Source organism: Rana temporaria, chromosome 4 (assembly GCF_905171775.1).
Source record: "Rana temporaria chromosome 4, aRanTem1.1, whole genome shotgun sequence".
Classification (NCBI taxonomy): domain Eukaryota; kingdom Metazoa; phylum Chordata; class Amphibia; order Anura; family Ranidae; genus Rana; species Rana temporaria.
The window spans coordinates 278,824,440-278,850,102 of record NC_053492.1 but is presented as its reverse complement, the minus strand read 5'-3'; the positions used below and the strand labels follow the sequence as shown (position 1 = coordinate 278,850,102).

Genomic DNA, 25,663 nt, shown 5'->3' with positions numbered 1-25,663 from the left:
AAAAAACACGACTTACCTGAATGGTGGTTTGTGAGGTTTTGGAAGCAGATAACTGATTGTAGTTACCAGTACTGTCAATCATGAGAGGCCTGTACAATACAAATACAGTTCTCATTTTGCATGCTCTAATTCAGGGGTCTCTAAACAATCTAAAACAAAGGGCCAGTTTATTGTCCTTCTGGCTCTAGGAGGGCCAGACTTTTGCCAGCGGGAGTGGAAATTTTCCTGGCATCAGTGGGAGTAAGCATCTGGTATTAGGGGAGGAATATCTTTGGTATCATAGGGAGGCCCAGGTTAGTGGTGTCAGTGGGAGAAGTGGTGCTCCATTGTCGGTGTCAGATGGCAGACTAGTGTCTCGTATCAGTGGTAGGGATAGTGCCCCAAGGGCCGAATAAAGGTAAGCAAAGGGCCGCATCCGGCCCTCGGGCCACAGGTTGGAGACCACTGCTCTAATTAAAAACACACAGTTTTAACATTTCCCACAGAAACTCTCAGCTTCTTATGATTAAAAGGCCAATAGCCAATTTTTACAGAGCATCTTTACCATATTTTCTGATTTTTTTTTATCTTTTAATTCAATTCCCTAGTAATTAATTACATCAGTAAAATGCATTCAACATGACAGCAAGTTATATAAACTCATCTATTTTATATTGCCATTTTATTTTAGTAAATGTAAACAGTACTTACTGGTTTGATTGAAAAGATGATATTGGTTCATAAGAGTGAGATGTTCCAACCTATAAAAATAAAGTATGTACATTTATAATATCAGATATAATCTAAAATGATTTAATACAGTTTAAGCGATAATTCATCATGATCTTGCAACAGATTTTCATTAGCAAGCAAGGAAATATGCATTTTTTTTTTACTCTGCAGCCTGTAAGACATTGATAAGCAGATAGCGTCTGCAATGCCTGGCTCCTGCAGACACTCAGTACAGCTGTCTGCTTGAATCAATGGACTTCAAGGACGTTTACCAGTTCATTGATAAATACAAGCCATCGGCTTTGGAGGCCGGCAAGAGATGGAGTTCATTCATTCACAGAACTCTGAATGAATGACGCAGTCATGTGGGCGGAGCCTGCACGGTTGTGCGGTTTGTATTTCCGGACAGCGGGGAGAAGGGGGGGGGGATGGAACACGTACCGGTAAATACAGGTGGAACACGCAACATGTTCCAAAGGTGAACTTATCCTTTAAGAATAATTTAACAGTGCTACAACAAAAAACAAAAAATTCAACTGCTGAAGAGAACGGGTGTACAGCAATACCTGAATACATTAAACTATTGATCCTACTCAAACTATAGTGTTTACAATTGTACATAAGTGAAGTGGAAGTCACAAAAAAAATTCCAAGATAAAAAAACAAAAAACAAAAACAAAAAACAAAGATCACATATGAAATGCTTAGGGCAGCACAATTGCTTACTGGTTAGTACTTCTGCCTTGCAGCACTATGGTCCCTGATCATTATACATAATATGGACAGTGCATATTATCAGCAAGAGGTCCAACAAATGGTAAAGAAGCAGATTTTTTAGAGCCATCCTGGAGTAAATGGGTATATACATACATACATACATACATACATACATACATAGACACACAGTACATACACACATGGCACACAGTACTCACAGGTTCAAACTGCGGCTGAGCTGGCCGTAACTGTACGACCTCTTTCCACAAGGCCTCATTTTCCCTGATTTAAAAAAGAGAAATATATTTTTTTTAGGGAGGTTAATAAAATCTCCAAATGCTTTGACTTGAAAAAAAAAAAATATTCAAATGCCTTTCAGAGCCAAGTACATGCAAATTTTTTCAAGGTGAATCAAGTCCAGTTCAGGGAATGTCTACTTGATTTGTTATCCGTGAGGGTATTCACTGTAAACTTCAATACCCTACAACTCCTATGCAGCTCTACAAGCAGTCTACTGTACCTCTTTAGGGATTCCACAGTTGAATCAAGTACATCTTGTCTTGCTTGAAGCTGATGCAGAAACGTCAGTATTTTCTGCATGTCATCTGGTCCAGATGTACCTTCTTCAATGCGAGGAACAGATACCTGGATAAAAGGATTTCCAAGATGCAGAGCATTTATATTGAATCACAAATATTTTATTTTGCCAGCAGTCACTTGCATAACTGACATTCAAAAATGCAGTTTTATATATTGGGGAAAAAAAATCAATGATTAGCATAAAAGGAACACAATAACAGTGCAAATCAAGCTTTCAAAGATAATCTGACCGACTGACTTTCAGATAAGTAGCAGATAATGTTTTTTTCCAAAAACGGAGCAAAAAAAAAAAAACCACAGGTAAAATGTAAGTTCTATTAGCTAGATTCAGAAAGACTCAGGCTGGCGTACCAGTAGATACGCCGGCCTGAGCCCCCATTCACACCTAGGCGTTTTGTCGCCTGTAGTGCGACGCCGCTGCCGCCAGAGGGATGAAAACACATTTCCCTCTATGGAGATGGTTCACATCTCCACGCCGAACGCCTGAAAAAAGGTCCCGGACCTTTTTTTCAGGCGGCGTTGGGCTAGGAGATGGGAACCATCTCCATAGAGGGTGTAATCTTGTAGCACATCTAGGCGGACAATACCGGCGTTTTGTCGCCGCAAATCGCGGTACAAAACGCCGCTATTTGTACCGCGATTTGCGGCGACAAAACGCCGCGAATTTGTCTGCCTAGGTGTGAATGGGCTCTAAATCTGAATCTGCGCCGACGCTAATTTAAGCATATTCTGGTAACCAGATACGCTTAAATTAGGCTCAGATACGAGCGGCGTATGTGTCTTACACAGTCGTATCCTAAAGTGTAAATTTTAGGCTGAACACTAGGTGGCGCTTCCATTGCGGTCGGCGTAGAATATGCAAATCACTAGATACGCCTATTCACGAACGTACGCCCGGCCGACGCAGTACAGATATGCTGTTTACGTAATGCATTATCAGGCCTAAAGTTATTCCAAATAGCTGGAACAGTAATGTTAAGTATGGCCGTCGTTCCCGCCGTCGAAATTCGAAAATTTTACGTCGTTTGCGCATGTCATACGTGAATAGGGATTTACGTCATTTACGTCCACGTCGAAACCAATAGGACCGTGCGGAGTACTTTGCCGCAATGCACACTGGGATATGTAGGTGGACGGCGCATGCGAATTTGAATTATGCGCGCTTACGCCCGCCAGATTTACGCTATGCCGCGTAACTTAGCAGGCAAGTACTTTGTGAATCATGTACTTGCCTTGCTAACTTACGGCGGCGTAGTTTAAATGCCATACGCTACGCCGCCGCAACTATGCGCCCGCCTACCTGAATCCACCTATATGACTGACGTTAGGCCTACTATGTAAGCAAGTTTCCGATCTGTTTGTATACTTTTGTGCAATTTTCCTTCAAAAATAGTATAAATTCACAAAAACATAGCGCAAAAGCAAAGATCAGGAAAAGAGTAAAAGGAGATAAAGAGAAGGCAGTTAAATATTTCAGCTTTAGCCCTGGTTTACATTGCTGCTACCTCACTTGAAGTAGCGCGATTTCAAAGTAGCAGGCCTGCGCGATTTCAGGTGCTACTTAAAGACATCTGTCTGGATTCATGCACAGATGTCTACACTCGAAATTGGCAAAAGTAGTGTTAGGAACTACTTTTGCAATTCGGTGCGGTGCCACAAAATCGGTGTCGCACTGACTGGACCAGTGCCATTGAGTAAGCACGGAGCATCAGTGCGAAACGTCAGCTGCGTATCCCACTTCTTATTTTTGCTGTGGATTGTAGTGTATTTCCTATTTACTATTAAAAGGACAATTTGGGAATTCCCAGGAGTGCGGCTGTCCAAATATTTTTATTTTGTTCTCTGGACCAGTGCCATTGCCGGTGTTCTGCCAAGATGTGTCCCTCTGGCGGATAATGCCCACCCTGGACTGCGCAAGCGCATCGCTCTAGCACCGAAAATTACCGAACATTAAGAGCTGGGCATGAGCTGGAGACTGTGCCTGCGCAATGAACAGGGCATAGTGACAGTTGTTGCAGCAAGCTGCCGATGCTCGCTCGACTCTGCAAGGGGGCATGTGTATTACAATTATATCATGTAAGGGGCGGATGCCACAAAGTCACCCATCAACTGTGTAAAACTCACCCTACTTTTCATACACCCACCCCCCTATCAGTGACTTTGTGGCATCCGCCCCTTACACAATATAATTGTAATATACACACCCCCCTTGCAGAGTGGAGCGAGCATCGGCAGCGTGCGTCAGTGTGTGGCACAATATTGTGCTCAATGCGCATGCGCCGTGTCCAGGCGATTGAGAGGCGTGTTGAGGTTTGGCAATTTTCGTAGGTCCGCTGCGCCTGCTCAGGACAGAGTGGGCAAAATCCGCCGAGGGACAATTCTTAGCAGGACACCGGCAATAGGCTGCAACCTGTCAAATGGCATGACAAATCTCTCCAATGTGAACGAGGGCTTGGGGTACATGATCATGCAGCAACAGATTCAAGTAAAACTACTTACTGAATTTATGCATTTTGGTTGCTTGTGTTTAAAGCTGAAGGTTAGCCATAAGAAAAAAAACATATTGTCTTTAGCTTTAGTTAGCAAATGTACCTGTAATGGAGATGTCCCAGACAGACAACTAGATACTGAGCAAAGCTTCTGTGCAGGAATGCCCTGTCCTCTTAGTGTCTCTACACTTCTAGCACAGTGGGGGTTCATAGCCTCAGCTCTTTTTTTAAACTACTGTAAAAAGTTCCAGACAAGGACTCACCTTCTCCTCTACTGAGAAACGTTCTTAAATTGCTTTCACTGCCTTTACGATGATCTGTGAATGGAGGAAAAGTCTGATCAGCCACGGGATTCTCTCCGCCATTCACAGTTACAGGCAGTTTAAACAATGAAAGAACATTTTTAAATGGAGCAGAGGGGAGAAGTGTTCGGTCCTTGACAGGAACTTTTTCCCTGAAGATCCGAAGCTATAAACCCTCACAGCACTCAAAGCTACAGTGGAACTTAAGTCCTGCTAGATCACTTCAGGCTGGCCCCTTTTGCAGGGGCCAGCCTGAAGTGTATAGCTTTGTAAAACATTAAAAATAAGTGTCTATATTGTTTAAAACCCAGTAATACACTGTCTCCCCCTGCTCTGCACATGCTCAGTTTTTCTCTATTTTTAGGCACCGACGAATTTGTAGAGGCCGATCTGCTGAGAGCCTTAAAGCAGAATTAAACCCTCCTATCCATTACAGCCAATGAAGCTGCTTCTGTTTGATCTGCAATTGCCATGGTGCTGCACATGTGATCAGTTATGACACCAGCCATTTGACGGTTTGGTTGAAAAATCAAGCAAATGTGACAATTAGCAATCCTGGCATTCCAGGGATGTAACTTTTTTAAACTGTTAAAAATCAATGGGTTTTACTTCTGCTCAGGGGCAAGGCCATCTTACTAGCATCATAGGCACCTGGGGCCCCCTATAAGCCTTCCTCAATTTAGGTGCCAATTTGCATGGCAAGTGGTTAAGGTACAGTATATTCACACCACATGCGGTGGGACTTTGTCCCACCGCATGACAAGACAAAATGCCTTGTCTCTGGTAAGTCCAGCTCGCACCCTTGCGATTACAAAACTGCGACAATTGAACTTTATGAAACGTCAGTGTGAAACAAAAAGGGAAGAAATGAACGGCGTGTTGTAACCCAGGAGATGAAGTGGAGTGAATAAACCCTTAACCATTGTCCTCACTGGTGCAATTTGTAATGAGATTTGACGGGTCCAAATCGCGTGACAAGTCACACCCAATTGCCGGCTATTGAACAGTTCATATTGTCGTGACTATGAAAAAAGGTTTGTGCACTACTTTTCCGATTACATCACGTTTTGCATAGAATTTTGGTAAGTGAAGTTGCAAGCCGCAATGAAATCAGCGGTGCAAATGGCACTGATCTGCGGCTTTGAAATCGCGCTGAAGTAATTGCGATTTCAAAACTGCACCAGTGTGAACCAGGGCTTTGCCGACAATGGAGCAGCTGAGGGTGTACACATGCTGGAGCCAAAATGCTTTGCTTCATGACTGCGGCAAGAATATCAGCAGTTGCATTTGGCAGGCACTACTGCTCACCAAACGCAGCCAAATAAAAGTCTGTGCTGCAACTTTTCCACAACCATGTACAATGCATGTGGTTGTGGTGGGGGTGATTCAGCAATTAGGGAGTTAAAACAGGTCCGTCAAGCTGCACAGTGTACTCTCTCTATAGTGTCCTCCAATTAAATCTAGCACCTGGTTTTGACAGGTACCCGCTCCCACTCCTGGCTTAGATCGCAGAACTATTGTATAGTTTTTTATTGCTGCCTGTGCCATTATTGTACTGCCTATCTTAATGACCAAACAGGAAGCAAGGATATCTCAAACGTGGGGGCAGAGAAAACAAGAATCTGACTGAGGTTCACACTCTTCCCCACTCTAGTTTATGAAAATGTTTAAGAGCCATCTATGCCATTGTAAGAGATTTTGCAAGCTTCCTGCATCAGGGACCAAAAGGAAGCAAGATAAAAAAAAAATCCCAAATGGGTCAAAACGGCAATAAAAAAACTAAACAGGGGTTCTACCGCCCTCTCTGTCCAAACTAAAAAATACTTTTGGATGCAGTTGAGCTGTAATATATTTTTCTTTCCTTTCACTTTATTAGCCCAGCCAGCTGTTAATGTGCCTCGCTCTGAGCAAATCATAAAGGGCAGCTTATCTGCCAGGTTTATTTCATTTCATAGGCAAACCCATGTAATCATTATGGCTCTCATAGAGATCACATGATCGGGGTTCAATCAGAGTGGACACAGATCACTAGTCTGAGATCAGCACTGTCAGTGACAGCAGGTTCCTGGAACTAGGAGACCAAACTTCTGTGGGCTCCCAGTTGCTTAAGGAAATGCAAAATGCTGGAGATCACTAATCAACAGACCATGATAAGTAAAAGACAAACGATTCATAAGGTTTTGGTGTAAAAAAAAAAAAAAAAAAAAAATTCCTTATAAACCCATTCAGATGCAGATTTTATCTATGTGATTTTTTTTTCGAGACAATTATAAACATCTGCTTGTAGATCTTATTTCTGAATAATCATGCACTCAACATCTGGGCTCAACATACTGTACCTGAAATTTGTAAAAAAAAAGGCAAACAAACCTTAGCCTTCCGGAATAAACGCTTATCTCCAGTGCTTGACGTTACCTTCCGTTTTATCTTTATTAGTAACTCTTCTTGGCCACGCTTAAAAAAGGGCTGCTGGTATCTGCCTGAGCAGTATTTATCATGCCTAGCTGCACCAGACTCATCCTGCATAACTTTATGAAAGCCATCTGCAAAAGCAAGAGCGATGTTATGCAACATTACTGGGGGGAAAAAACAAAAACAAAAAAAAAAAACACACACACACCCCACGGGTTAACAAGGGGTTACTGTTTTTTTTTTTTTTTTTTTTTTTTTCTTTTTTTTCACGTCAGACTCTGCTCACGTAAAGCCGAGAGGCTAGCTCACGGTTCGCCCGCCCTTAGCGTCTCTCTCGCGGCTTCGCATCATTCGTGTGTTTTTTTTTTTCCTTTTATGCTTAAGTTCATTTTTTTTTTTTTTTTTCTTTTTTTTCCCCTTTCTCTTTTCCCTGCCATTACAGATTTGACATTTTTAAACTGTTAATTAATCTTTCCCCGCTTAACAAGTCTGACTGCATTCCTTGCTAGTATAACATAATTAGTCCCAACCCCTTTTTTTTTTTTTTTTTTTTCGCCCCCCCCCCCCCCCCCTCCTTCCCCCCCCCCCCGAGTCTGTGTGCCATGCGATCTTCTTTATGATTTCTCAGCTATCTGCTTCTATCATTCCCTGGGCGAACTTTTCTGAGGATTTGAATACTTTCCATTTTTCCCAAACCACTCTGTATTTGTCCTCTTCTCCTGTCTCTCTGCAGGCAAGGTACTCCATCTCTTCTATATATTCCACCCTTTCTATCCACTCTTTGATTGATGGCCTCTTTGGATGTAGCCAATTTTTTGGGATCAGAGCCTTAGCTGCATTTAATAATACTGGGATCAGAGTTGTTCCATATTGTTTTTTTGTTTTTTCAGTTCCATGAAACAGACAGGGCAGCGGGTTACATAGAATCGTCTCCCCTGTTATTTCTACGATATATTTCAAAATTTCTTTCCAATATTCCTGGATTCTCGGGCAATCCCACCATATATGTAGAGTTGTTCCTTTTTGTTTACAATTTCTCCAACATAGCTCTGAATTTCTTGGGTGAATCTTACTCATTCTTGATGGGGTCAAGTGCCATCGCACCATACATTTATAGTTTGCTTCTATGGTGGTAATGTCCACAGCATGATTGTATACTGCACCTATCATTTGTGTTTTATCAATTTTTTTACCGATATCGCTTTCCCATTTTTCTAAGAAGGGCAGTGTTTCTAGAGTCTCGAGTTCTGTTAATATCCCGTATGCCTTTGATATTCCATGTGTCAGGGGCTTATCCATGCTGCATATTTTTTCTATTGGGTATAGTGTCTTATCTTCCCTAATTGGTTGTGGTAGTGTGCTCACAAAGTGTTTTAACTGCAAATACTCCCATTCACTCATACTTTGTTCCTTTTCCCCTATTTTTATCTCTTGTCTTAATTTAATTTTCCCCCGTGTAACAATATCTTTTAATTTTTTCTCTCCTAGGTGCTTTCCAAAACGTGTTCCATTTCCTGGTGGAAAAAAATTTGTGCCTGCTAATGGGGTTAATGGAGAGTTATACTCCCATTTTTCCCGTCTAAATATTGTGTCCCATATTCTAAATACGTTCCTTGTTATGTTATGTGTGTTCGTGCTCGATTCCCTCATTTTCGGTGGTATCCATATATTTCTATTTAGTTGTGTCCTACTTAATGTTTCTTCCATACGTACCCATTTTTTTTTTGTATATGCGTTTGTCCATTCTACCAACCTTGCTAAGTTTACAGCAAAATAATATCTTTTTATATCGGGGAGCCCCAACCCCCCTCCTTTTTTTTTCATGCTCAGCAATGAATAGCTTAATCTAGCCTTTTTTCCTGCCCATATATATTTCAAAATTACTGTTTTAATTACTTTAAAGAAACTTTGCGGTATTTTTATTGGGAGCATTTGAAGTTTGTATGTTATCTTCGGTAATATCATCATTTTAAACGCATTAATCTTACCTATCCAGGAGATATGTTTTTTTGCTAGGTTTTTCAGATCTTGATTAATGTCGTTGATTAAGGGGACAAAATTGGCCGAGTAGAGTTTTTCAACTGTAGATGTAATTTTTATACCCAAGTACGTTATAGCTTCTTTTTCCCATGTAAATGGAAACTCTTTCTGAAGTTCTTCTGCTTCTTTTTTATCTATCCCTAAATTCAAAATTACTGTTTTTATCGGGTTTATTTTAAAATTTGAAAGTTCACCGTATCTTTTTATTTCCTTTATGACATTAGTGAGAGAGACTCTAGGTTTGGTCAGGTATAGGAGTATGTCGTCTGCATACGCCGCCACTTTGTGTTCTTCATCTCCCACCCTCACCCCTCCTATCCCCGGGTTTTCCCGGATTTTTGCCAACAACGGTTCCAGGGCTATTACATATAGGAGAGGCGAGAGCGGGCAACCCTGTCTGGTTCCGTTTTCCATTTTGAACACAGACGACACACTCCCATTGACCTTCACCCTTGCCGTCGGGTGACTATACAAGTTCTTTACCCATTTCATGAACCTTGGTCCCAGGCCTATATTTTGTAAAGTTTCCATCATAAACCCCCAGTCGACTCTGTCAAATGCTTTTTCGGCATCTAAGGACATGAGTACGACTGGGGGTTTCTTTTTTGGATCTTGTTGTAACAGTAACAGGGTCCTTATGCTATTATCTCTTCCTTCTCTGCCCGCTACAAAGCCCGCCTGATCTGGGTTTATTAATTGCGGCATTAAACTTTTTATCCTAGTTGCTAATATTTTCGCGTATACTTTCAGGTCTGCGTTTAACAAGGCTATTGGTCGATAGCTGGAACACAATGTTCCATCTTTTCCCGTTTTAGGGATAATAGAAATATTTGCCAATAGAGATTCTTTTCTTATTTCCTCTTCCTCTCCTATTTTGTTAAAATAGTTGCACATCTCTGGGATCAAAAGTTCTTTAAATGTTTTGTAATATTTAATCGGCAAGCCATCAGGGCCTGGGCTCTTACCACACGGTGTTTCCCGAAAGGCTCTGTGTACCTCTTCTTGGGTTATTGGGGCCTCTAAGGATTCAATATCGTTTTGGGGAATTTTAGGTAGTTTCACTTCTTCTAAGTATTCCCTGATTTTCTTTTTTCTTATCTTTTCTTGCTCTTGGGTTTCCTTAGTTCTTATTGAATATAATGAGCTATAAAAAGTCCGAAAGGATTCCGCGATTTCGGACGTCTTATATTTCATAAGGCCGTCTTGGTTTTTTATTTTTTCTATATAATTTTTTTTTTTTTTTTCCCTAGAAATTCTAGCTAGAAGTTTCCCTGGTTTGTTCCCCCATTTATACCTCTCCTTTCTAACATTTTTGAATATGTCTCTTGTTTCTACCTTCATAAGATCTCTAAGCTGGGTCCTCTTTACAACAATTTCTTGGTATATTTCATTTTCTCCTCGCTCCTTATGCATTTGCTCCAGTTCAAATAGCTCAGTTGTTAATTTTTTTATGTTTAATTTTCTTATCTTTTTTTTCCCTGCTCCTATTGAGATTAGTTTCCCTCTGATGTATGCCTTATGGGCCTCCCATACAGTAGCTACCCTTACTTCAGGTGTATTATTGAGGGTGAAATATTGATCCAAATCCGTTCTCACTGTGTTGTTTACCTCTATATCCTCTATAAGTTCTTCATTTAGGTTCCATGATCCTTTTCTTTGCTCTGTTTCTTTGAATCTAATTTCCACTTTTACGGGAGCATGGTCTGAGATTGTAGTTACCCCTATTGAAGTTTTAACTACCTCTTCCAGTAACTCGTGGTCTACCATTATATAGTCCAGTCTTGAGTATGTTCCGTGCACGGAAGAATAGTAGGTATAGTCCCTTTTATTTGGATGAGTAATCCTCCAAGGATCTATTAAACAGTAGCCATGCATTTTATTTCTTAATAATCTAAGCTGTTTAATATTTTGCCTCTGAGCCCCGGATGTACTATCCAATTGATAGTCCATTGAGAGGTTGAAGTCTCCTGCTAGTATTACATGTCCAGATTTAAAGTCCATTAAGGCATTCAAGATCCCCCTCAGATATTTATGTGGTTGATTATTTGGGCAGTATATATTTGCTAACGTGTATTTTTTTCCTTGGAGTACTCCTTTTAGGAACAGATAACGACCATCAGGGTCTACCTTCCTATCTTCTACTGTAAAAGAGATATTATTCCCTATTCCTATGGCGACCCCCTTAGCTCTTTTCTTTGGGGAGTCCCCATAATACCAAATGGGAACTGCCCGAGAATACAATCTAACATTGGAATCCAACGTTATGTGTGTCTCTTGTAGAAAAACTATTTCAGCGGAATACCTTTCAATTTCTCTTAATACCATATGCCTTTTTTCAGGGCAACTAAGACCTCTTACATTATATGTTAGAAAATTTATGTTTGTCATATATTTTTTTTTTTTTTTTTTTTTTTTTCCTTGTCTATCTTTCTCGGGTATATATGTTCATTCCTGCTGCATGACACACAGATCTGAATCCCTTCCCCCCCCCTTCCCAATCCTCCCCTCTCTTTTCCCACCCAGACTCCTCCTCCCCCTCCCTTCACCCCCCTCCCCTCATATCTTGCCCCCTTGTTCTTCATTTGGGGCTTTCTCTTCCCCTCCCCCCCCCCCTGGTCTACCCCCGACCCTACGGTCATTTGGAGCTTTTTTTTTCTATTTGGCGCTCCAGGCGCTCTTTTGCTCCTCCAGCCAAGGTGGAATTCTGTTTTGGCCCGGTCTCCTATCCCCCAAGAGTGGGGAACTGTGGGTAGGGTGCTCTCCAGGTCCCCCCTCTCCCCCCTCCCATTGCTTACTATGTTAACCCCTCCCGTCCCCCCCTCCAGCCCCCCCCCCTCCCCTCTCCACCCCCCCCCAACCTCATTAATCTATTTTGGTATTGGAATATCCAATCTCTGACAGAATTCTGGCACTTCCTCCAGGAACCTCAGTCTTGCAGAGCTACCGTTTTTCCTGCCTATTAGGCAGGATGGGAATCCCCAGTTGTATTGAATATCATGTTCCCGTAAGACTCCTAATAGTGGTTTTAAGCTTCTTCTTCTATTTAACGTCTCTTGTGACAGGTCTTGGAATATTTGAATATTATGTTGGTCATATTTTAGTGATGACTTCCCCCTCAATTTTCTCCATAGTTGATTTTTCTCTTCCCAACTTTCAAACCGAACGATAATATCCCTTGGGTACTCCTGTGCTCTCTCTCTGGCACGTCTTATCCTATGCGTACGTTCTATTCTTAATGGGGAGGTTGTTTCTCTCTCTAATATTGGATTACAAATTTTCCTAATGATTTCTGGGAGGTCCTCAGCCTGTGTTGTTTCTGGAACTCCGCGTATTCTTATATTCTTCCTTCTATCTCTATTTTCTTGATCTTCTAATTTATATGCCTGTTCTCGCTGGTTTATTTTTAAGGCTTTTATTTCATCTTCTAGTTTTTTAACTGAGGTTACATTGCGATCAACTTTTTTCTCCACTTCTTCCACTCTTTCCAATATATGCCCCATATTTCTCTCCATTTTATCCATTTGTGATTTAATTGATCTTTCTAAGGCGGCAAACATTCCTTCCATTTCCCTTTTTGTTGGCAAAAGTGTCATGTCCCGCGTTTCTTCCTTATTTCCCTGATCAAGGTCCATTTCTTTATCTGTTTCTCTATCTTGATCTGTTCTGATCTCTGGGAGTGTTTCTGATTCCACCAAGGTGTTGTCTAGCCCCTTTCTCTTTTCTTTTTTTTTTTCCCTCTCTGCTTGGCCACCTCTGCCGGTTAATGATTTTTCCATCTGCTGGTTATCTCCGTTTGTCCCGTGGGTCACAAATTTGCTCATCGGGCCTGGGCTTTGACTTAGGCGGGGGACCTTTGGGATAGCCACACCTTTCGCTACTTTTCCCCTTGTGGTCATCCTCACACCTGACTTGTATCAGTGTTACTTTAAAAAGATTTTCTAGGGAGGACGTTTGCACTTGTGAGAGGTATATACTGCACAAGACGATACCTTTTGGTGTCTTTTATTTCCCGATTTAAAAATGTTTCAGGGCTCTACAGCAACCTTAACTGTGCTATATGTTGTATTTTTACCATCACATCTGCCAGCTTTTTAATCACATTCTCTGCCAACCCTTATGTATACTGTGAGTGATGAGGTACAATGCGGACAAAAAAAGAAAAAGAAAAAGAAAAAACAAGAAAAAGTTCCGGGCATATCTTGCGTAAAAAAAGAAAAATTCTCACTTTGTTTTTAATTAGTCCCCCTAAGAAGAGAAAATGGCAAGGGAGGACCCCCAGAGACACTATGACATTACTGACATCTTTACAGACACCTGAATTGACGGTAATGAGTTCATGACTCTTGTGTCACGTTATTTCCTGCTTATGTCAGTCACTTCCATTAGCCATTCTTCACAGAAGCAGTATCCCATTTATATATTTTATTTTCATTTATTTCATTTAGTTCTTATTTCCTTATCAGAACGTTTGTACTCACCACTTTGACGGAGCACTTTGCTGGGTGAAGAAAAAAACGTACTCACCAATCCAATGGCTTTCAGGATAGGAAGAACATAGGAACTGCTGCAATAGATTTCAAAATCTTTCTGTACCTGCTTTGATGGCTTTGGGTAATGGAGCCAGCCATAAACTCAGTCCTCACTGTGGAGTTTTCCTTTCTTTTTAGGCTGCAGGGCTACAGGACTACAGGGCTGCCCACTCCCCTCTCCCCCCCCCCCCTAGAGCAGCGCGGCACACCACCACAGCACAGCCGCCCGCACACACGGGGGGGCCAGGAAGACGCTGCGCAGCCCAATGCTCACTGCAACGCCGCACCGCCAGCCCATCAGGAGAACCAGAGACGCCGATGATGCCGCTGACGCCGCCCGGCTCACGTGACCGGCCCGGACAACAACTCGGGGAGACCCGGGGAAACCCGATCAATACGACCGCAGGGCTCTGCAAGCACCCGCTCCGGCCAGAATCCAGGTGGGGGGCGGGGGAAGGTGGAGGAAGGGGGGATACTTTAGCGGAGGAGACGGGGGATCCAGCTCCCATTCATGTCAACGCACGTTCGGAGCAGGGCTGGAGAGCAGGCAACCCATCTAGCTACCCCTCCACACTGACCGCGCCATCTCCAGACTCCTCCCTTTCCCCCGACAGGGGTGTGAGTTCTAGCAACAAGGGGTTACTGTTAGACATCAGGTGGCTTGTTGTCAATGACACTCAGTGATGTGCAGAATCATACCTATATACATCCTTCAGAAGCCACAGGCAGATTGACCAATTAACTTCCAAATTTCCCTGAGTTTAGTAGAGACACTAGATTCAGGCTGGATTCACACATAAGCGATGCGGGAACCAGCGCAATTCCTGTGCGGGTTCCCGCATCATATCTAACTCTCTGCGAACCGCTCCGGGTGTCAATAGAAAGTTAATGACACCCCCAAATTGGTTCGCAGAACGCAGTGAAAATTGTGGGATCGGATCGCATGGGTGTGAAATCCGACTCCAGTGAGAAGCAAAAATGCATTGAAGAAGAGGCATTGATATATGAAGCCATGACCTCTGCAAATTACAGTAAATGAAGGATTCATGATTATTATTAACTCCAGGAGCTATATATAAAGTGGTACAATATATATATATATATATATATATATATATATATATATATATATATATATATATATATATTATATATATATATATATATATATATTTAAAAAAAAGAAGATTTGTGTGTTTAATATGTATATTAAACACAGCACTGCATCACTTTAACTGACAATTGTACGACGTTGTACCCAAAACAAAATTGACGTCCCTTTTACCCAAAAATATCGCTGTTTGGTGGCATTTGATCAACTGTGGTTTTTATTTTTTCCCACTATAAACAAAGAGTGACAATTTTGAAAAAATAAATAAATGTTTTTTTGTACTTTTTGCTAGACTAAATATACAAAAAAAATAAAATAAACAAAATGTATATATACTGTGTGAGTGAGTGTGTGTAAAACAAAATGTATTCATCAGTTTAGGCCGATATATATCGGAGAAGGGGTTAACTGTGTTCCCACTGTAGGGGGGGCTGCCAGGGACATGACAGAGATCACCGTTTCTGATCATTGGGAACAGCAGATCTCCGACACGTCCCGTCAGAATGGGGGTCCGCCTTGTTTACAAAGGCAGATCCCCATTCTGCCTCTGTACTAGGCGATCGCAGGCGGACAGCGAGTCTGCCCGACCCGTGGGCACGCGCCGCCAGCAGCCGCGTCGCAGTATAACGACCAAGGATACAGAGATTAGTGCAGGAGGCACTAACCAGTAGCAACCCCATTTGCTACATTAGTCTGTAAAATATAGAATAACTACTTTCTTAGGATGATTGTGCTCTGACATTGCTTTTTAATATATTACCAACGCTATTGTTGTGCAGTTTTAAAGGGTGAAGCTTACGTGTGAGCTCACATGGTTTGGATACAATATGCGCTCACCTACCCATGGATATGAGATGACAGTTGCTTAACCAATGCGCCCCCTGTGGACCAGAGCAAGGACCCGTTTATGCATTCTCTCTCAAATATTTACAAACGAAAGTGTTTTTTTTTGTGGTAAAAAAAATAAAAACAACAAGGGGGGGGGGATGTGTAGAAATATTAAAACAAAAGTTTAACCACTTCCCGACTGCCATATAGTAGAATGATGGCCAAAACGTGGTTAAGTTATCCTGACTGGACATCATATGTAATCCAGCAGGATGCAGAGATTGTTGGTGTGATCTGCCATAGGCTCTTTTCCATGTGATCAGCTGTGTCCAATCACGGCTGATCACAGTGTAAACAGGAAGAGTAATTTATCAGCTTTTCCTCCACTGGCTGCTCTCCTGACATAGGTGGGGTCTGTGCTGAATTATTAATTGTGCCAATCAGTGGGGGGCTGGTATTATGTCAGTTAAGGTAACTTTAACTGACATAATTTGCAGATCTAAATTAAGCTGCAGAGAAACAACCAGAACGGATAACGGAAGGCAAGTTAGCCACTGCAAATGGTGGTATTTCTATGCAGTCACATGGCTGTAGAGCTCCAACTACTCTGTGTAATGGGAAGGGCTAAATTGTAACCCAGCTTCCACTGCTCTAAACATTGTCTATATGGCGGAAAGTTTGCTCCCAGCAGCTGTAGGGAAAATGAGTGTGAACCGGAGCTTTGTCAATAGCTGCAGTCACATAATTTATCCGCCTTCTGCATGCAGGCTGCTGCTTCGTGTAAATCGCTTCTATGCAGGGTGCCCAGTCCCCTTAGACCGATTCCGTGGCACAGCAGATGTTAGTAGCTTCCGGTCTTCAGGGTGAACTGCATTCAAGATGGTCTGCTGGGGACCCACCACCTCCTTCCTTCTCATCCATTAAGAAAATCCAGTGCATTCATTAAACTGCATGTAAAACAATCTGAGTGGGTGAGAGTTGGATAAACTCTCCATTAAGAAATCACATCAAATCGCAATAGATGAGGAGGGGGTAGTCTCCCATCAGAATGTCATGAATACAATTCATCTCAAGTCCCAAAACTATTAACCTTCACTGTCAGAAGTTCAGCACCAGGAAGAGGACTGGGCACTCTGCAGAGGAAATCTCTAAACAAAGTAGTAGATGTGGGACATACAGTAAGTACATCATTAAAAGGTAAGTGATATGTTGGCAGGCAGTGGAAAAAAAATTGACTCAAAATCCAGGTTTACCATTTTGCAATATTGACTAGATCATGATTTTGTAAGACATATTGAGTGGGCCAGTACTTACACCAATTGAGTTGCCGTACAAAACTTGCCATGTTGTTATGTTTGAAATGTCTGGGTAATATCTCTTTTGCAAAGCTTTCTTCATCCAACACAATAAAACTGTTTCCATCCTGTAGACAAACACAGATGATGTATTAATTATAGGACCGCTTCTTTGTTCCCTCACGTCATCACATACAAATATTCAACTTTTATTCTCTTGCTCCTGTAAGCCCCAAGCCTTCTCTCAGACTGCCATTACCATTCACAGACTACATTTATTCTTATGTGCCACACTGTTCACCTTCATGATTAATACTGTATATGTAGGTGGTCGTTACTCTAAAATGACTGCTCATTGCCATTCATCCATTTCACCTAATCTCATGAAGCTGCTTTCAGGAAGACAGACAGTTACTGGAGTTTGCTTGGAACTGTTAAAGCAATACCTTTGAACAGATAGTGTAGATATTGTTTAGCTTTCCATGTTCTTTTCTCCTTTGCACATGTATTTCATATTCTTTAAAAAAAGCTCATGCTTTGTTTAACCACCTCTAGATCGCCCGCAATGTACTGCAGATGGGCGGCCTATACAGTCACAGCGACATATCTGTACATTGCGGCCTTCTTCCAGGTCTGTGCACCCCTGATCACCACGGCTGTCATTTGCTCGTCATCCGGTCCCAGCCAATAATTGTGCATGAGACCCTGCTGATCGGCTGCAGCAAACGAGAGATCGGCCCTGTGCCTTTGTTAGTAAACACAGGCACTCAATCTAGTCGCTTTTTCTCTCCCAGGATCCTTTTCAGTACAGGAAGAGAAGAGACACCACAGAGTAAAGCTGCACGATTAATCGTTAAAAAAAAAAAAAAGAAAAGAAAAGAAAAAAAAAAATTGTGATCTTGATGCAACCCCCCACACAATCTTAACCACTTCAATACTAGGCACTTTCCTCTCCTTCCTGACCAGGGCAATTTTTAGCTTTCAGCGCTGTCGCACTTTTGAATGACAAATGCGGTCATGCAACACTGTACCCAAACTAAAATGTTTATAATTTTCTTCCCACAACTAGAGCCTTTTGGTGGTATTTGATCACCTCTGCAGTTTTACATTTTTGCACTATAAACGAAAAAAGACTGACAATTAAAAAAAAAATGGGCACAGATACACAGCACTGATGTGTGGCACTGGATAGGCAGCACCAATGAGGAGCTACTGACAGGCATTACTGGGTGGCACTTTGATGGGGCACTCATAGGCATTACTGATGGGGCACCGAGGCTTTATAGAGGGGGACAGGCTGGCAGCTGAAGGGCACCTTTTGATGGGGGCTGTGCTGATTATCAGCACAGACTCCCCCTCTGACAGGGAGAGCGGCGGATCGTCTTGCCCTGTCAGTGTGAACCGAAGAAAGACGTTTACTGGCACTTCCTGGTTCACGCAATGATCATCTGTGATTGGTCACAGCTGATCACATGGTATGAAGCCTCCGTCATAGGCATCATACCACAATCAGAGTTGCGGTGTGTCAGACTGACACAGCATCTCCGATCCTCGCTCTGCGCACGCTGGCTCTGTTATCCTGATCACGTCATATGAGGTCTGTCAGGATAACAAAATCACTTTTATTTTGCTGTACAGCGGGAGGAAGGTGGTTAATCCAGCATTTGCACGATTCATGGAACGAGTGCAGGGCAGTCTCCTGCTCACAGCTGTCCCAAGAAAAAGCATTGCTCAGCGCTGAAAGAGATAAAAAGAAACATTGTATCTTTGTTTATTTACAGATCAAAGAGATGAACTTTGGTCTGCAAATGAGGTCAGTTTAACCACTTATAAGAGAAGAAGTAAAAAGGATTGTTTTTTCTGAAGCAAACCTACTCTGGTGGATGCGGCCCGTGAGACCTTGCCATGTGGCCCGTTCAACGGGCCGTCCATTGCCACTAGTGATGCAACGGATCGTGACCGATCCGTGATCCACGGAGCGCACCGCTGCCTCGGCCTTAGGAAAGGCCGCGGCTTCGGCCTAGCTCCGGAGCGGACGGCCATCTTGGTACACCCGGCTCCCATGATGGACGTCCTGGAGATCCAATCACAGGACCGCGGGACGTGTGACGTCCATCATAGGCGCCGCAGACTCCAGAAGGCGGCAATTACAAGCCTCCTCGACACCAGGGTGGATGGAAGGAGAATGGAGGGTGCAGAGGTCAGATATTGTACACGGTCCATAGCATACGCCTGTATCCTGCATTTCGTACGCAAGAAAACTCCTGAATCCTGCACTCCATAAAAACAGTAATAAACAAATGCAGTGACAATTATTTATGATAATAGTGGACACATAGTCTTACAGATACAACCGGCCCTTTGAGGGCAACCATACTGCTAATGCGGCCCCCGATGAATTTGAGTTTGCCACCCCTGGTCCAGAGCAAAAAAAAAGCAGGTTTTACTTTTTTTTCTGGAACTGCAAACACTGGTGTGAACTATGCCACAGAAAACCCTATAACCCACTTTCCATACGTTTTTGATGTAGGAAAAAAAAAAAAAAAAAACGCACACCACACACTAGACCACATGTGGTTTGAACTGGCCCTAAATACAGAGGCAGTGAGGCCGCTGCATGAGTGGCATTTTCTTGAGATGCTCTCTGGTAGGTAACCCCAAAGAAAATGTTGAGTCTGTAGCAGATATGGAATAAGGTAAAATACACCTGTTTTTTCTATCCCTCCTGGTCTCTGCACCCAGGACGGTTTGCATTGCTACCACACACTAGCTGAGTAATAGTGTAAGGTAGGGAAAAGAAAACCCTACAAAATGAAGGATTTTAATGGGTGAAACGGACAAGTAACCACATAGACAAACCGGTATAAAAAAAAAAAAAAGTTTTTATTTTTAACAGAGTAAAAAGTCTATGAAAAGGAAATCGGAAGTAAGGCTTGGATAAAAAAGCAGACTTGGATAAAAAAGCAGCCTGTAAATAAGAGAAGAACCTCTATTGAATGGCGGGAAGGTGAGACATCCAAAGGTCTCACCTTTCAGTTGTTCCATAGAGGTCCTTCTCTTAATTACACGCTGCTATTTATCCAAGCCTTACTTCCGATTTCCTTTTCATAGACTTTTTACTCTCTTAAAAATAATTGTTTTTTTTTTTTTTTTTTTTTTTTTTTTAAATACCCGTTTGCCCATGTGGTTACTTGTCCGTATCGCCCATTAAAGTAAGCATTTTTGGAGGGTTTTTCTTTTCCACATATACTGGAATGATGGCATTCTCACAACTCCCCACCATATATTTTTCTATTAGTGTGGGGTACAGTACGGCAGGGTCAAGGGCACACAATTCACACACACACAACGGTGTCAAAAGATGTCCATCATATTTTGAGAGACCCTAAAATCAAAGGTTGGAAAGTTTATGGTTCTGATGAGTTACAAAAAGAGTCATGTCCTGGAATGCAAAATACACACTATGCCTCTTAGCAAATACCTTGGAGTATCTACTTGCCAAAAAGTGGACATTTGGGGGGTGTTTGTAGTGTCTTGGCATTTCAGGGCCTTCAAGACTGATGGGTAGTGAGGAAGCAACAAGAGGAAATTACGCCCTTTGAAAGCCTCAAAGGTCATCATTGGATTTTGAGCCCCTGTAAAAAAAAGTCTCTAATGTGGTATCCCCATAACTGGGAGAATTAGCAGAATGTATTTTGGGGTGTAATTCCCCATATAACCATTGCATGTGTGAGAAATCCTACACAAGTGACAACTTTGTGTAAAAAAATAAATAATCTTGATGGACTCAACATGCTTCTCAGCAAATAGCTTGAGGTGTCTACTTTGCATAAAATGGGTCATTTGGGGGGTGTTTTAGCACCTCAAGAATGCGATAGGCAGACACGCTATAACTTTTCCACAAACCAATATAGACTTGTGGGGATTGATTTTTTATTTATTTTTTTACCAAAAGACTAAGAATACATTTTGGCATACATTTATGAGAAAATTTGATTCTATTGGATATTTACCTGTTCTCTGTGAACCATCTATACCAATTATACACCGTTAGAAATAAACTATTCATGTACAAAATGTTTTTAATCAGGTCTTTCTTAATAAATTGTTGTTTTCTTCTTACTTTGGCGTAATCCTTGGGTACCGAGGTAGTCCTAAACTCTGTGTCGCAAGGCATGTTTGGAGCAGCCGCCCCAGGCACCTCCTTTCCAATAGATGGCACCCCCAGTTTCAGATTTTACTAGATTGAGGCAATACTCCGTATTTCACTAGACCAGTCTAGACCAGTCACTATTTGATTTCTTAAAGCAGGGTTCCACCCGTGATTTTTTTTTTTTTTTTTAAACGTCAGCAGCTACAAACACTGTAGCTGCTGACTTTTAATAAGGACACCTAACTAGGCGCCCGCGATGTCGGTCCCCCCGAGGTCGATCACTCGATCCTGCCAGCTCCCAGCGCCGCCATCCTTACTGAGGAAAACAGGCCTTGCGGCTTCACTGCATGTGCAAGTCTCGCGGCGCTTTTGTGAATAGGCGGCTGCTTTCTGGGATACACACAGTTCCCAGAAGGCAGCGCGCCCCATTCCCCAGAAGACAACACGGGGAGGACAAGGGTGATATCCATATTGGGTGAAACATGTCAGGCTGGCTGATACAAGTACGCTTTGAGCCGCGGAGTTCTTTTATGTTTTGATGCCTGTTTACCTGTTTGTTTTTTGTAAGTACCATACAATAAATTGCACGTTGCTTTTACCTACGGGCTTCACTATTGCCGTTTCCTCTCTGCATTTTTGGTAACACTCTTGTTGATGAACGCAATATACACCCTTGGATGCTACTTATCCTTGATGCAGTCTGTGGATAATCGTTTCTCTACCTATACATCCGGTTGGAAGTGAGACTGCTGCTGACCCCTGCATTATTTGATCTTTTATGCCCATAAAGATGTCTTTCTGGTAAGCAGTTTGACTGCACAGGGTGTGGTGTGTTTCCATGTCTGTACACTGAAATCTTGGTGAAGGTCCTTTGTTTCAACTACATTGATGATTATACTCATTTGGACATTATTAATTAATTTCACTGGAGCGCTGCACTATTGAACTTTTACTATTTTTGTTTGCGTTATCCACAAACTGTGCTAGCTGCCCTGCTTCAATACTATTGTTTTTATGTTAGCTCAGATATCAGTTCACCCCTTTTTCCACTTGCTTTCTGGGATACACACAGTTAGTTCCCAGAAGGCAGCGCGCCCCATTCCCCAGAAGACAACACAGGGAGGACGAGGAAGAAAACCTGCCGCGGTATGGGAAGAGGCGGATTAGGAACTGACGCATAGCAACCGCAATTTCTGGTAAGTAAAAACATTTATTTATTTTTACAGGATTTTGGTGTATTTTATTTATTTATTTTAAAGTGGAACGCCACTTCGATGACATCTAGCTCCAACATCCTTTTAACCACTTCCATACCGGGCACATATACCCCCCTCCTGACCAGGTGAAATTTCAGCTTCCGGCACTGCGTCGCTTTAACTGACAATTGCGCGGTCGTGCGACGTGGCTCCCAAACAAAATTGGCGTCCTTTTTTCCCCAGAAATAGAGCTTTCTTTTGGTGGTATTTGATCACCTCTGCGTTTTTTTTTTTTTGCGCTATAAAACAAAAAAAGCAACAATTCTTCTACATATTTTTGGTAAAAAAAAAAAAAAAAAAAAAATCGCAATAAGCGCTTACAAAATATGGGACAGAATTATTATTATTATTATTTTTTTTACTAGTAATGGCGGCGATCTGCGATTTTTTTATTGGGACTGCGACGTTATGGCGGACACATCGGACACTTTTGACACATTTTTGGCGCCATTCACATTTATACTGCGATCAGTGCTATAAATATGCACTAATTACTGTATAAATGTGACTGGCATTGAAGGGGTTAACACTAGGGGGTGAGGAAGGGGTTAAATGTGTAGCCTAGGTGTGTTCTAACTGTGGGGGAAGGGGGGTGACTGGGGGAGGTGACCGATCTGTGTCCCTATGTACAAGAGACACAGATCGGTCTCCTCTGTCCCCTGACAGGACGTGGAGCTCTGCGTTTACACACAGAGCTCCACGTCCCTGCTCTGTCACTGCTGATCGTGGGTGCCTGGCGGACATCGCGACCGCCAGGCACGCGCATCGGCATCTCGGGGACGCGCTCGCGCGCCCCCCAGTGGCCGGAGGAATCCAGGACGTCAATTGATGTCCTGTTGAGTTTCCAGAGCCACTGTGAAGCCGTCATTTTACATGCGGCCGGTATTCAAGTGGTTAACTTTATCACGATGTCCTTTCCTCTAGCTTTGGGAATTCCGTATGGTTTAAGCTTAACACGGACACCAGGTTCAGTAACAATATAGTGCCAGGCAACTTTCTCTCTATTCCTCATGAGGAACTCTCTAACTTCCCGTTTTGGGGAAAACAGGGTGTCTGGAATCGTAACCTCAGGGATCATAAGGGACTCAGTACCCTTAGGCGTTACCGGGAGGGACCTCGCAGTTAGTACCAGTCTATACTTCCAGGGCTTTAAAAGGTTTATGTGGTAAATCTGTTCGGGCTTCCTTTTACCTGGTGAATATACTTTGTAATTGACCTCTCCAACTCTTTTAATTACTTCGAAGGGACCCTGCCACTTAGCCAGGAACTTGCTCTCAACAGTGGGAACTGACACCAGGACCCTGTCACCAGGTGAGAAAAAATGGAGTTGGGCCCCCCTCTTGTATAGTCTGTTGGGCCTGCAGCAAGTGTTCTTTCACCTTCGGTATTATTGCTGCAATCCTGTCCTGCATTTCAGTGATATGCTAAAAAGAAATTTTTGTGGGGTGTCTGCTCCCCCTCTCAGGGGAATTTTGCGGCGTAAGTACCGTGATTTGCGACAAAAAAAATAGGCGTTTTGCGGCGACAAAACGCGTCGTTTTAAACCGCGGTTTTTTTACATTGTATTGTCGGCTATGCGGAACGCCTAAGCCGCCCGATACGCGTGTCGAAAAAGGGTCCGGGACTTTTTTGAAATTTGGCGTTCTATCGACGTACGGCGTTCTGCGTTAGGAGATGTGAACAGTCTCCATAGAGAACAATGCAATTTCGACCCTCCGGCGTATTGTAGCGTCGGGCTACAGGCGACAAAACACCTAGGTGTGAATGGAGCCTTAGAGGAGTCAGCTCAAAGTACAGATCTGTGCCTAATCAGACCAAGCAGAGATTTGTAGCACATATCTTGCTTCATTGTAATGCCAGGTACACACGGATGAGATTATCGGACGATTGATTTCATTGCATGCTAATCTCACGTCGAATCTAATGAGTTTACTAAAGTCACGAAAATTCTCGGACGACAGAATAATAACTCGAGGTGATGTCATGTGTTATAATGCATTTGTATTGCATTTTCAAACGACAGCTGTGCTGATTAAACGAAAATCGTATGAAAATAATTTTGATGCATGTCCGATAGAATAATAATCGGAAAGCTCTGTACCAACAATCCGATTATTGTATGATCGCTTCGAAAGCGTAATTTTTCCCATACGATTTTCGGATCGTTTGTATGGGGCTCAACTACAACATTCCTGCAACAAATCACAATTTTCCAGTTTCTGGTGCAGTTTGGTTATCCCGTTTAAAGGATACGTTTTTCATAACATATTACACCCACATTCAGGGTGTAATATGTTATGAAAGCACCGGCCCCCACTCTGTCAGCTTGGGGGGGGGGGAAGGGAATCTTCTCCTCCCCACTAGCTGTCCAAAATGTATTATTTTTTTTTAAATGCATCGTGTGGGGCTTTGCCCACCCGGCCACATCTCTCATTCACAGTGCTCTGGGAAATGAAAACTGCAAGTCCCATCAGCAATAGCAGCTGTGAGCTTGTAGTTCTCAATGAACTACCACAGCGCTGTGGAGCATCGTGGTAGTTTAATCATGCTTCCTGTCAGAATGTATCAGTTTCCTCATACAAGGAAACAGATACACCGAAAGGTCTACAGAAGACCTGAATAACATCAGAGATCTGCTGATTACTGGTGCAATGATTTACAGGCTCCTGCAACAAAAAAATAATAAATGCAACATTTTTTTACCTGAAAAAAAAAAAATTGCATTATTTTTTGGCAAAAGGTGAACTTACCCTTTAAAGGGTCACTAAAGGAATTTTTTTTTTTATCTAAATAGCTTCCTTTACCTTGCTGCAGTCCTGGTTTCATGTCCTCATTGTTCGTTTTTGCTTTCATGTTGCTGTAAATCCTCTCTGTTCTGGACACTTCCTGGTTGCCTGTTTCCTGATGACCACAGTACTGGGAGATTTCTCACGGTGGTCACTAATCAAGGAGGTGTGAGTAAAACTAAACTGGATTGGTGCTGAGGAGTTTTAGACAAAGTATCACTGCTCTCTATTGGCTGACTGCCCTCTAGTGGCTCTCTGTACATCAGAGAACCAGGAAACAACAGCAAAAACGAAACTACACTGCAGGCACATTATACGATTGTTTTTTTATCTATTTTTAATCATTTTTGAAAGGAATCAGTTAACTATTATGTCTCTATGCCCTGTAAACAGTCATTTCAGCAAAAAAAAAAATTTCCTTTAGTGACCCTTTA

The 25,663-nt window shown here is 42.4% G+C and overlaps 1 protein-coding gene across 4 annotated transcripts in view; it reads right to left on the bottom strand.

Moving 5' to 3' along the window:
* Positions 1-25,663, bottom strand: part of LOC120937268 (heat shock factor protein 2-like) — a 60,796-nt gene that overhangs the window by 23,166 nt on the left and 11,967 nt on the right. For all 4 annotated transcript variants that reach the window (XM_040350335.1, XM_040350334.1, XM_040350333.1 and 1 more), the window contains exons 2-7: positions 17,054-17,162; positions 7,190-7,362; positions 1,949-2,073; positions 1,647-1,710; positions 691-740; positions 17-89 (exon numbers count right to left, since the gene is read on the bottom strand). In XM_040350335.1, coding sequence (XP_040206269.1) covers positions 17-89; positions 691-740; positions 1,647-1,710; positions 1,949-2,073; positions 7,190-7,362; positions 17,054-17,162 — 594 coding nt within the window. The remainder of the gene's footprint in view (positions 1-16; positions 90-690; positions 741-1,646; positions 1,711-1,948; positions 2,074-7,189; positions 7,363-17,053; positions 17,163-25,663) is intronic.